The sequence below is a fragment of the Calonectris borealis genome, chromosome 2 (genome assembly GCF_964195595.1).
Source record: "Calonectris borealis chromosome 2, bCalBor7.hap1.2, whole genome shotgun sequence".
Classification (NCBI taxonomy): domain Eukaryota; kingdom Metazoa; phylum Chordata; class Aves; order Procellariiformes; family Procellariidae; genus Calonectris; species Calonectris borealis.
In genome coordinates, this window is record NC_134313.1 from 5,104,260 (window position 1) to 5,117,522 (window position 13,263).

At 38.9% G+C, this 13,263-nt stretch overlaps 1 protein-coding gene across 6 annotated transcripts in view; it reads left to right on the plus strand.

The window, feature by feature from the left end:
* PTK2 (protein tyrosine kinase 2) overlaps positions 1-13,263 on the plus strand; it is a 229,416-nt gene that overhangs the window by 77,949 nt on the left and 138,204 nt on the right. For all 6 annotated transcript variants that reach the window (XM_075141090.1, XM_075141088.1, XM_075141084.1 and 3 more), the window contains one exon: positions 11,010-11,236. In XM_075141090.1, coding sequence (XP_074997191.1) covers positions 11,042-11,236 — 195 coding nt within the window. In that variant the 5' untranslated portion in view covers positions 11,010-11,041. The remainder of the gene's footprint in view (positions 1-11,009; positions 11,237-13,263) is intronic.

Here is a 13,263-nt window from a genome sequence, read left to right on the forward strand (position 1 = left end):
CCCATTCCAAGTTGTTTGAAATTAGGTAACTGTCAGTAACTAATAAATATCTGGATTTGTTCAGGTAGGATGAGATGGGCTAGATGAAACAACATAATTATTTTAATGGAAGAGTCTGAAACTTGTTGTGGCTACAACTGTGTTGTGTTTATTGCCCATGCATTGAAAAGCATGGTATAGTTTTAACCCAGGATGCCCCCTATTATGGGATAGCAGAGGGGAGAGGAAAACAGTGCCACATATACTGTGATCGAGTATTCTTGAGATGTTCCTGCATGATTTCTTCCACAATTTGAAGTGACAAAAATTATGAAGCTTGATTGTAACAAAACTTGTCTTGCTGTAGGGGATTGAACCCAGCTCTTCCGGGTTCCAATTAATTTTTGTACCATAGACCAATATCTTATCCTTTAAAGTATTAAGTTTCTCTTTCAGAGAACTTTGTTGGAGGAAGCCCTAAAGTAAACATATTTCAGCTGGTTAATACCTAGTTTAAGAATGGCTTTTTTTCCTTTGTTTAAAAACTTAGGGAAATAGCAACTCAGTTGGAAATAGAGTGGTCTAATTGCAGCTGTTACAGTTCAAGTCACAAGCCTTAACTTTTTAATGGCTTGTGTCTCATGCAAAGCTAAATCTTTGGCTGATCTGACATATTGGACATGGTTATTTAAAAAAAAAAAAAAAAACAACCAAAAATAGTTTTTCTAAAATCAGTTGTTTGGTAAGCAGTTGTCTGTCTTCTGTCGCCATATACTGACTGTTGAGGAAACACCCATTCTGAACCCCCTTTATATCCTTATAAAGTTACTTAAGTGACAGCTTTCCCATAAAACTGCGAATTCCTTATTTCTCTGTGCAGTGTGAATGTTGAACCTCAGAACTTCTAGTATATTAAACATGCTTCTTTTCTCTAATCTAAACTCAAGGAAGGTTCAGTAGCCCTGTGTTAGCTGATTTGAGGTAAAAGACTGAAAAATGCCTTTGGTGAGGGCCAGGGGTGTTTTCTTGGACGATACCGTCTTCGGAGCTTTTCAGTGTTGATGGTTCTATTCAAAGACTTAATGGAGCATTCACTGGAAAAACCTAGAAGAGTCAGTAGCATAAACTCCATCTGTATGAAAAAAGAACAAAGTCAGTGAATACCCCTCCTAGTAGATGCGCAATGCACAGAATAGAAGTCCATGGTTTTGTGGGGAGAACATGGGGACAGGGACTATGTCCAAGGGAGAATTCCAGCTAGTGAGTGAAAGGGCAGAGGTCCTGGGTTTAGATTCAGCCCTACACAGCATGTCAAGAGGATCCACCTAGAATGAAAGTGCTGGTAGAGAATCCATAAATCTTACTCTGCCACAACGCAATATGGAATCATTGGTATTGACTCCCGAAGTCTGGAGGGGGCCCTGATGTACTGTTTTGTGTGGATTAAGTGTCTTAAATTGCCTTTTAAAGACTATATCAAGTTGGGGTTTTTTAATAACAAAAATCTTGAAGCGGACCATAGAGGATCTGTCTATTCGCTCCTAGCTTGACTTCACCAGAGTACTGAGACTTACTAGTCATCATATTAGAGGCTTGGACTTGTGCCTATTTCATGATCACGTCGGTACATGAATCCTGGAAGCCACCAACTGATTTCTTACCGGGCATTATGCCTTTGACTTGACTGTTAAATGCCAAATTTGAGAAGGTATTGCTTTTGTTTTTTGACTAATTAAGCTAATTCTGCTTACTCTTCTGTCTTTGGGTGCAGTAGATGGAGACTTTAGGAGAAACGAATGCCTAGCTGAAGGATGATGTGGCTGGTGTTTTGGTCCTCAAACGCAGCATAGAGTCTTGAGCTGTTGAGGAGCCAAGAGCTTTGATTCCTAGGGGGATCCAAGGGAATGTCACAACTTACTCTGCTCTTCAGGATCTTATGTGAGGGTGCAAGGAGACACATGGTACATGCCCAGTTCCAACAACTGCAACTATGAAAATCACTGATTTTTTTGTTTTTGTTTTTTGTATGGTTGTGGAGATACACAGAAGCATCATCTCAAAAAGCTTGTAATTAGGAGAATTATTATGGTCGGCCTACATTGAACTTCCCATTCAGTCACTTGAAAAAGAATCACTTTGTTCTTCATTTCTACCTATATACCAGAGTCTGTAATTACTGGCTTTGGAAAACACTTGAGCCAGAATAGGTTTAAGTAAAACTTTTTACAGGTCATTGATTTCTTTAATAGGCCATTGTCATGCAACACAACAATGTGACTGTTGTCATGCTCTGTTTCTCTTGAGCACTTAATTGTCTTTTATCTGATGTGTGCTTCTGGTTTTCATGAAAAACAGGGATAACACAAACACAGTTAAAACTAGATTAAAGGGGATCAAAAATTAAAAGCCTATAAAGTTGAATGTTTTGAAATATAGGGCTGGGGTGATATAATCATTCAGTAAAGTAAAGCTAGGAAAGGCAGGTTTGAAGTCAAATGGTAGCCAAACCCAAATGTGTTAAGCTGTGATAGTGCATAGCCAGAATACCTTGCTTTTCGTAACTGCCTCTAGTTCAGACATTTCTAGTTCTTAATTTCTGAGAAGCACACTTGCTTTATCACCAGTTCTAATTTATTTTTTGCCTTTAATATTCTAGAAAGACAGTATACACTCAGTGCTTCTATTTACTTCTTCTAAACCTGTTTAGAAGACGACATTGTGCTATGTAGGGCTTCCAAAGAGTAATATTTCAGTAAGTGGTATTAAAAAAGATTACTTGAATTTGTACGGCTTACTGCACCCTCTTGTTTTGATATTCATATAATTAGGGCTGCTGCCAACCAGTGGTGCAACTTCAAAATAGAATTTTAACTTTTTTTTGGAAATAGGGAATTTTTACTTTCTCACTTCTGTGGTGTCTTTTTTAAGAAAGCTGCATCACTATAGTTCTCTACAAACTTGCTAGAGAAATTCAAAAGATCAGCAACAGAAGATGTAAGGGGAAATTAGTGTTTACTTGGATTTCAGTGATACCAAGGGACCACAGTGAAGGTTCAGAGTATTATTGAGAAATGAAGCAAGTATCTAGCTGGATAGCTTGTTCTAATTAAAGCATATAGAGACATTGATTTTCTTGTATTCCCAACACAACTGATGCTTCCTCATTATTAAATTTTTTAATATTAAAAATAGAAATTGGTGCCAACTCCAAAGGGAATTGCTGATAGCGCAGATTATGCAATGTTACAATAAAATTGGGTTAAACTGAGTATTTAAGGCATGTCAGGACTTAATCCTGTGGGATTCTTAGTCAGAAGGATGGGTACCATTTTGAATGTTGCAGGATGGATAGGGTGCAAGACATCTTGGTAGATTTGAATTGCTGCTTGACAGTACAAATAGTTCAGCTGGTTGTCAGTACTCTTTGAAACTTTTCTCTATCTTTTCATCCCAAGGTGCAGTGCTACCAGAGTAAAAGGCTACTGCTTCTGTAACACTTTTTAAAAAAAAAAAAAAGTTACTTACATGTCCTTAAAACAGCCTGCATCAATAGGAGCTGTACATGGAATATGCCAATACGCCCTTGTTTCAATTAGTTTAGGCGATGTGTATATTTATTGATTGATTCCCCCTCCCCCCTTACTGCTGAGATATGCTTGCTGTTTAACAGGCCAAAGATTGTCATAGAATCATAGAATGGTTTGGGTTGGAAGGGATCTTTAAAGGTCATCTAGTCCAACCCTCCTGCAATGAGCAGGGATGTCTTCAACTAGATCAGGTTGCTCAGAGCACCATATTGCTTTGGTTCATATGGGTCTGGTAGTTCATGCTCTCTCTGAATTCCTCCTTCATTCTCCTCTGAATGTTTAATCTCCTGAAACATTGATATAATTGAAATAAATTTTCTCATGTTGGCAACTTGCATTGCTAAACTTGTTTTGACTTTGGTCTGTATTATCTTTTCATGTTGATTTTCTAGTGTATTTCTAAAATATACTTAACTCTGCAAAGACAGAAAAACTATACATTTCTGCTTTGAACTGTATTGAGACATAGAGTCACTAGCTGTTCAGGCAATATTCCCTGGGGGGAAAAAACGTGTTCAGAGGAATTGCCAGTACCAGGCTGTTCTTCCATTTCATATCGATATAGTGAAATATTTGGTGTGTCAGTTTAGACTAAAATAGATATTAACAACTCATTTTAAAAATTGTTTTATTGTGGCTGGCCAGGCTGCTTTATACTTTGACTTGGTGGGCCTTCATAAATGCTTTTGACTGCAATTAATGTACTTAAAAATACCTATATATCTGAAGAAGGGGGGAGAAAGCAGTGACCGGGGGGGGATCAGAGAGGCGGCAGCAAGAGAAATAGATGAATTCTTGGATGTAGCCGTGGCAAGTATTACCAAGAAGAGTGAATATAGCTGAAAGTTGTCTAAGGTGGAACAAAGGATTACTGCTTTTTTTCTTTTGCTTTTGAAAATCAGTATTAGCTGAAAAGAATGAGAACAAGAAAAATAAACTCAGTAGGAAAAAAACAGAGACTTTTCAATGTGACTTACAGAAATAGCTGAAATTATTGACTGTTTCTGAAGGCAAAAGTGATGATAATAGAAAAAAAAAAATACCCTTTCTCCTCTCTTTCTATGTTTGTCCCTAATTTGAAATCACAAACCTAATGGTTTTCTCAAAGTTTCATTCTTAAATCTGCATCCTTAAATGTGAAACAAGATGTTAACATCAGGTAAATGCAAAAAAAAATTGTTGCACACCTAGTGTGCTTGCTGCTTCTTTCCTGTGGCATATGTGTGTTCTGGGCGTGCTGCTTTGACCACTTTGCTTTTTCCACCCTTCATTCTTCTGGGAACGGGACTGTTGCCATAACCAGGCACTCCACGCCACATGACCATCAACATGTAGTTGAATGCACTAGGACTGTTTTCTTAGAAGAAATGTGTCCTTCAAGTGCTGCTAAGAACGATTTTAGCGAGTCGTGCATTGTATGTCCAACAGCAAGCATTGGGACTGGATCTTAACGATAAATATATGTGTGTGTCTATCTCTCTCTCTCTCTATATATATATATCAGGAGATGGCATACCAAAAGTCAGCAATGTGCTGATTCTTAACACAGACTCCTGAAAATACAAGCTTTGTCACGGGGAACATAGTTAAAATCGTACTTAACATCCTTACTTTCTGTGAAGTTGAAATAGACAAGTTAATATTTGCAAGGTGAGCTATGAGTAGGATTTAATACAAACTGTGAAAATGGATTGAACTTGAAACTCATGAGATGTTTACTGTCTGATGTGAGATGCATTATGGATAATTCTAAGGAATTTAGAGTGTGGAAGAAATTCTTAGTCACCAAATCACAAAATCCCTGAGGTTGGAAGGGATTTGTGGAGATAATTGTGTCCAACCCCGTTGCTCAGAGCAGAGTCAACTACACCAGGTTGTTCAGGTCTGTGTCCAGTCGTGTTTTGAATATCTCCGTAGATGGAGACTCCACAACCTCTCTGGGCAGCCTGTTGCAGTGTTCACCTACCTGAGTAGCGCAAAAGCTTTCTCTTATATTTAAATGGGAATTCCTATTTGTCACTTTGTGCCTGTTGCCTCGTATCCTCACAGGGCACCACTGGGAAGAGTCTGGCTCTAGCTTTACTCTTCCCCAACAGATATTTATACGCATTGGTAAGATTCCCCTGAGCCTTCCCTTCTCCAGGCCAAACCATCCCAGCTCTCCCAGCCTCTCCTCATGTGACAGATGCTCAAGTCCCTGAATTTTCTTTGTGGCCCTTTGCTGGACTCTCTCCATTATGTCCATGTCTCTCTTGCATTGGGGAGCCCAGCACTGGGCCCAGCGCTCCCGATGCCCCTCACCAGTGCTGAGTAAAGGGAAGGATCACCTCCCTTGACCTAACACAGCCCAGGAGGCTGGTGGCCTTCTTTGCTGCAAGGGCATGTTGCTGGCTCATGGTTGGCTTGTTGTCCACCAAGACCTCCAGGTTTTTCTCTGCAAAGCTGCTTTCCAGCCAGTCACTCTGGTAAAGCTGCATTGTTTATTGAGGATGCAAGTAACCTAAAGGCTTTTATTTCTTTTAATAACATCAATATTTTGAAGTATTTTAAGTCTCGTAGAATTTTTACACCAGGACCAGAGAAAGAAGTGAACTCTGAATTTTTATTGTATTTTTAATAGATTTCTATACTTTAAAATAGATTTATATAGACTTTTACAGGTTTGAATTGAGATGGACCAAGTTATTCTGTGGAATTGCAACCTGAAAGGGGCATTATTTCATAGATGGCGATTCCTTCAATCCTGAGATAGGGGTCAGAATATGGAGGTTGGGCAACATTTTAAAACTTCATCATACCTACAAAGGACAACATGAAGTCACAGTGTGAATAATTACAGCTTACTTCCTTGTCACATGGACTTGTTAACACTGTGTTGATGGCCATCTGCCAATGCTAGTATGAGGAACAGTTTTTGGTGGGTTTTTTTTTTTTTTTTTAAATTTATTTATTTTTAATATATTATCAAACTGCTAATGTTGAACACATTATTTTCATTGAAAAGATTTCCCTTATGAGACTACTTTAACTTTTCTATCAGTTTACTAATCAATTTTTAGTTAATTGATTTAAATATTTTATTATTTTTTGACTCATAGTGGAAGTGATTTAGTTTCTAAGTACTCGGAGCTGGAAGTGAAACGTGACTTTGAACTTTGATTGTTTGTACCACTAAAAGTCAATACTGACTTTGTTCCTGATGTAAGTAGCAAATATGGGGAATATGCAGTGCTCATAAGATGTGTCAGCAGGAGTCACGTTGAGCAGCAAATGACTTGCAAACAGAATTCTAGAAGGATTCAATTAGATATCTCATTATTTTGTGGGTTTTTTTGAGAAAATAACTTTTATTATACTAATGTAACTGGTACCTAAGTGATGAAAATGGCAGATATTCAAACTCAAGTTGTACAAAGACAGAAAGGAGCACAAAAAAGGTCAACAGTCCTTACTTGTAATTTACTTGAGAAGCTGTGAAGTGTATTGTTGTTGGGTTTTGTTTTGGTTTTTGGGTTTGTGTTTTTTTTTTTAAAAAAAGCTTTATCTTCTAATGTCATTTATCTGTCTCCCATATACTTTCCTAAACCTCAAGTACTCCACCACAGTAGAGCATATCGTCTGAAAAATAACATGCATCATAGTTTGGTACAAATGTAATACCTTAGCAGAGCCACTAAATATCAGCAGGCCATGTTTGGCTTACTCCACTCTGCTCCCCGAGCTTAGAATAAGTCTTTACAGTACTGAGAAATGTGTTTTTTGTAAAGTGTGAGCATTTGGAGAACAATAGTCTTTACTCTCAGCTCAAAGGGATAGCTGGCACACAGCTTCAGGTACAAACAAGTTTGAACAGACTTGATTTTAGATCATTAGTCTTCAGGGACATCTTTCACTAGATCAGGTTGCTTAAAGTCCCGTCCAGCCTGCCCTTGAACACTGCCAACGATGGGCCATCTAAACTGTATCTGGGCAACCTGCTCCAGTGTCTTACCACCCTCATCATAAAAAATTTCTTCCTTATATCTAGTCTAAATCCTGTCCTCTTTTAGTTGACTGTAACTTGTTTCTGCTCCATAATAGCATACTACTTGTCTGTTTAATACCAAAAGGACTAGAGCTGCTCTTTTAAACTGAGATCTGTAATGGCAGGACTACAAACCAATCTGGTTTTAATTTAGAAGAACCCAAGTAAGCATCCTAGTCTTGTAATCTTGGCTTTCTTTGTATCTTAAACAACCAAGCAGATCTTGTTAAAATAGTTGCTTAACTACCCTTGCATCAAGAGCACTATGTTTTACAAAGTTTTGTCCTGGGGCAGAGTTTTACAGTCACATTATAAACTCAAACCCAAGGGCTGGTTTTAGTGGGAATGTTAATAGGTCCATAACCAGAGATAGAGCATGTGTTTCTATAACTTGAGCTATTAAATTTATTGCTCTTTTGGTACCTCATAAAGTAAGCATTGGGTTTTGTAAAGAAGTTGTAACGAACCCAAAGATGATCAAATTTTGAAGGAAAACTGCTTTTCTAATTTTGCATAGAAGATTGTTTTACCTTTAAAAACCTCTGATCCATAAAACCTTGTGAAAACTGACAATAGCCTGTACCTTGTATGGTCAGTCCAATGTTTGATTTCACATTTTCCCTTCAATGTGATGAATATGAAAAAATTGTAATAATGTTTTGCCCAAAATCACGCTGCCTAAGAGCACTTCTGTGTATAGGAACTGATGTCTTCCATTGCTCTTCTGTTTGCTGCTCCCAAGGGTCTTAGATTGTCCGTATTAAGTCTGTGGTCAGACATCATCTGAGTGCTTGTTTCTACATTTTCCTGTAGCTTTTCTCCCCTTTCTTTTTCTGCTAAATAAAACCTGGTGAATGTGTATGTTAAAATTATATGCAAATTAATATTAAAGCAGGCTTTCTTTTAGTTCTACATTACTAAAAAATTACTCATCTTTCTTTGGTTTGTAGCAAATTTTCCTGCTATTTGTGTGCGTAAGCTTGAAATAAAGCTTAGCATTTTTACTAGTGCCTTTGAGGTAGAGTAGGTTGTTCTGAAAGAGGCAGAAGATAACGCAGAAGGGTTAAAAGTGGCCCAAGTCTGAGCCTGAAAACTGCCATTTCATTCCTAGCAGTTGCACTATTGAAGGGCTTCATCTGTACGAATTGTCCTAATGAAACTCCTCACCCTGCGAACATTTGGAGTTTCACGATGGCTATTTTAACCTTACAGGAGAGGAGCCCTGCAGTTAGGAGCATGTACGGTCATGTTGTCGTGGTATTAGTCTGCCACAGGGGAGACTTTTATACCTGCTTCAGCTTTCAAGTCAAGATTTATATGAAAACAGCTCCTTCGGTGAGGATAAGTCAAGAGTAATGTTGTGGAGGGGTTCCTGGCATTTTTTGGATCTGTATCCATTAGTGTAGGGTGGTTAGGAGGGCATAAGGTTGGCTTAGTACATTTGTATCGATTGTCAGAAAAGACAACAATAAAGCAAGGTACAAAAGCTGTAATGATTTCTTGAGTTTGCAGACAGAGTCAACAGAGATACGAAACTAAGCTAGCACTTGGCGGGTGGGGGAAGTCCCTCAAGGATTAGGCACTGGGAGAATGTTGGGGAGAAGTATCTCCTTGGCCCGCTCTTACCATCTTCCTGGAGGGCAGGACATTGGAGGTCTTTTGTCTGACCCAGTATTGCCAATTTTAAGTTCTTAAAGTTCTGATGGATGAATGCAATTCAACCATTTATTCAAGAGGTAAAGACATACTGCACAGATGGGCTGTTTGTTTGCTCTTTATTTTGTGGGTCTGAATTAGGTAGACTCTTAAGATCGTTGTGTTAGACTTCAAGTCCTGTTTTAGCCTCTAGCAAATGTCGTTATCTACAGTCTGAAGATTTCAAGCCTTGATATTGCCGGTAGTGGATTCCTGTTCGCTGAGCTCATGGTGTGGTTTGACATTACTGGTGAACTGGTGTAATGGCTAGCTGCTGCTGGAGGGGATACGGTCTCCCCTCCTGCCCCTGACCACCGGCTGCTTCTGCTTTTCTTCCTCTGTCCTTGTCTAACGTCTATGGTGAGCTACTTCAGGCAGCTGTGGTATAGAACTAAGCCAACCCTAAAAACCAAATCACTTTTTTTTTCCTTTTCCTCCCCCCATAGAGTTTCCTGAACTGATTGTCAGGGGGGTCAGCAGAGCACCATGGCGGGTGGCAGGTTGGTGGCTGAAGCTCTGTTGAGGGGCAGCCAGGCATTAGGGGATCTCAGCTGGAAGCGTGGGTCTCTCTCTGCCTCGCAGTGAAGTAAACTAAGGCTTAGGCGTTCAGTAGCAGTACTGAAGCAGTTTCGCTCTCCTCCAGCCCCCTTTCGCAGGCCAGCTTTACTACCAGGAAGGCGTTCAGAGTACTATGCCAAAAAGATCAAGTTTATTTTATTTTTAACATCTCCAGTTTTCCAAAACTGCCTCTCCACTGGCTGCTCGCTGTGAGGAGGAGGTGCAGAAATCTCGGTGCACTTGCCTAAGCCCTGGAGCAAAGCCCTGCAGTTCTTTGCTCTTTCCAGCCAGCAGACTGGAATGATGCTTGAGACTGTCAGGCGAGGGAGGAGGTATTGTTTGCTCTTTTTCTCTTGTACCGCATTGATTTCTCAGACACCATCTGCTTGTGGCTGACTAATTTGCAGCAGTAGCCAAGAGGCAATTTTTTTCTTTTTCCTTTGAGATGCAGACTCATACCATGGTCCATGCCTTTTGCCACCAGACTTGGAAATCACTTGGAAACCTGGCTAGTTGATGATAAAACTTAGCCACTTATTTAGTAGTTGATGAGAGGAGGGACAGTGGTGTTCTTAATGATTCCTCAGTGAGTGATGAATTTAGCTCTGGATGGTTTTGAGTTGCACTGGTTCCCAAAATAGCACAAAACAAGTGATGTGACAATGTCTTAGCATTAAACAGGAGAGCCTGGTGTTAGTGTGTGGCTTCTTAGTGGAAAGCCTCCAGTTTGGTGACTTGCCTGTCAGGGTTTCCCTATGCTGATCTTTACAGGCTTGTTGCAGGACCAGACTTGGGAGATTTTAGAAATGGGAACTCCTGTTAAAACTGGAAGGTGCTATTTGGTCTTGAAAGCTTTGGTGGGGGCCTCTGTTAAGTCATTGAGAAACTAAAGGAAGAAGTCTTGCCAAAGATATCACTTTTGTTAATGATTGTGGTGTTCAAATTTGGATCACTTGCTCCAAGGGGCTTGCAGTTTCTCTGGTAGTCATCTGGGGAGGTTTTTTATGTTGTAGATGGTATAACTATTTTAGGAGGGGACTCCAAAAAAGGCAACTAATTGTCCTTTAAAAATGAGTCTTCATGGATTTCTGGTAAATGCTTTGTATGAATCGGTGTAAGATTCAGGTATAAATAAAATTAATTTATTTTTTGTTTCCCTTTCCTAGAATATGACAGATACCTAGCATCTAGCAAAACCATGGCAGCAGCTTACCTTGATCCAAACTTGAATCATACACCAAGTTCAAGTGCAAAGACGCACCTCAGTACTGGGATGGAGCGTTCCCCAGGGGCCATGGAACGAGTCTTAAAGGTTTTTCACTACTTTGAAAATAGCAGTGAACCGACAACGTGGGCCAGCATTATCCGGCACGGAGATGCTACTGATGTCCGAGTAAGTGTTTTTAGCGTTCTCATGCCATCTTTAGGTTAGGTGTTAACTTCATGCTCAACAAAAGGGAGGTAAAAGCCTGGAAGCAAACAAACACGGAAGTTTTTCTGTTTATTTTAAAAGAATCTTTACCTGTTGTATTTTGTGAGTAACTTCAGAAGAAGCTTTAAGTGGTACCAACTTTCCTTGAGAACAAAAAAAACTAATGTATGATTGTGTATTATCTTAAAGAAATGAGAACTCTTCCCATTTTTGCGGAATAGAAACTTCAAATTTAGAACAGTGGTTATCAGTCTAGATACCACTACTGATGGATGTCAGTTGACTTTTACCGCTTTATACTCCCCGAAAGCCTGTGTGACACCTCATGGCAGGATGGCAGGGATGAGGCCTGGGATGAAGGTGATATTAAATGACACTTCTCATGTTTTTTGTTTTTTTTTTTTTTTTTTTTTTAAAAAATTTTTTTTTTTACATGTTTAGATGTAAGATGTGTATATTTACATGTTTAAAATGTTTAAATATAATGTGTACATGACTTTTTAAGAAAAAAAAAAGTCTTGTTTGGAAACTCATTCCCTCACAGTGTGGGGAAATTGAGCTGAAGAGTCCTTTCTCCCCCTGTAAGTCCCTTTGTTTCCCTTCCCCCGCCCGGTAGTCACCCGCTGCTTGTATTTGTACAGTGTTGTCCTTCAGTTAGTCTATGCAAAAAAATGAAGGTTGGGATTTTTTTAAGAGTAACTTTAAGTATCTGTAATCTTAGAGGTATGTGGAAATGTTATGTATGCATGAAAAACCAGTGTTTATTCTGAAGCATACATTCTGTCTAATGCCGAGACCTTTACCTACCATTTGCTACACTTATTCTTTCAATTTTGAGGTGTTGCGGTATTTAAACTGAAAAGCTCAATTTAACATGTCTTTTAAACATGACTTTTAAAACTTTGTGGTTTACTTGTTTTTTAATTATCGTCCAAGAGCAGAATCTTGCATGGTGGTAGGTGGTGTGCGGGGTTGTTTTCTTCTGTGAGGTTCTTACTGTAGAAGCAGGTTCCCATCTGCTCATTCCTTCCAACATTTGTATTCTCTGCACAATACTTCAAGTTCTGCTATAAAGACACGATTTCAGTCCTTCTGCCCACTATTAAGTTTCCTTTGTGCAAGAGAAAACAAAGTAAAAAAGACTAAAGAGTTTTGAATGTTTTCTCTCCTTTGCTACTGTTTATTTTCTAGCATGGCTGCGTATGAAAAGACCTAACAGCATTCCTACGTGGAGTAGATCTTGTGACAGTGATCATTGACCTATGAAATTCAAGGATTTTCACTGGTGATGATCAGAAAATCTGTCTCTCTGTCAATTTAGTAAGTTCATATGTGTGTTTAGGGATACCTTGGTGAGCGGACAGATTAGAGGTACAACATCGGGAATCATCAATAGCATACACTTATTTTACATGGAATAGAGTTTTTTGGGTGCCGCTTGAAACATCTTTGCTCCCTGGCTTAAGTGTAGTGGTTTGATATATATCTAATGTGATTGATTCATTTCATAAAGTGTATTACTTGGTACAAGGGAAGAAAAACTGTCTCAGTGTATTTTTAACCTTGCAAGCCTCTACTGTGGACGAATGTCTAGGGTTCTTTATATGGTACTTGAAATTGAGGTTACTTTCCAAAGAAGTATGTAGAAACTTGAAAAACAAAAGCAGAGATTACATCTCTGGTTTCTCCAGCTCAGAAATACCTGTGGTTATGGGCTTTAAGGATCCAAAAGTTACAGTCCCTGTAAGAAATTCAGTGCTGAGTTCAATTTGCAGAGTTACATATCCTTGTTCTAAGCAAAAATGTGTCATTTTTTATAAAAGCGGGGTCAAAAGAACAGGCAAATAGCAGTTACTTGAGGCTTGCATTAATTTTTACTTTTCTTACATGCACATTTAATTAGCTGTCTTTTTGTAAAAGTATTGCGATTTTTGTATTGTTCTCCTTTCCTAATAAAGAAGAATGGGATGGGTTGCTGTTAAACTTAG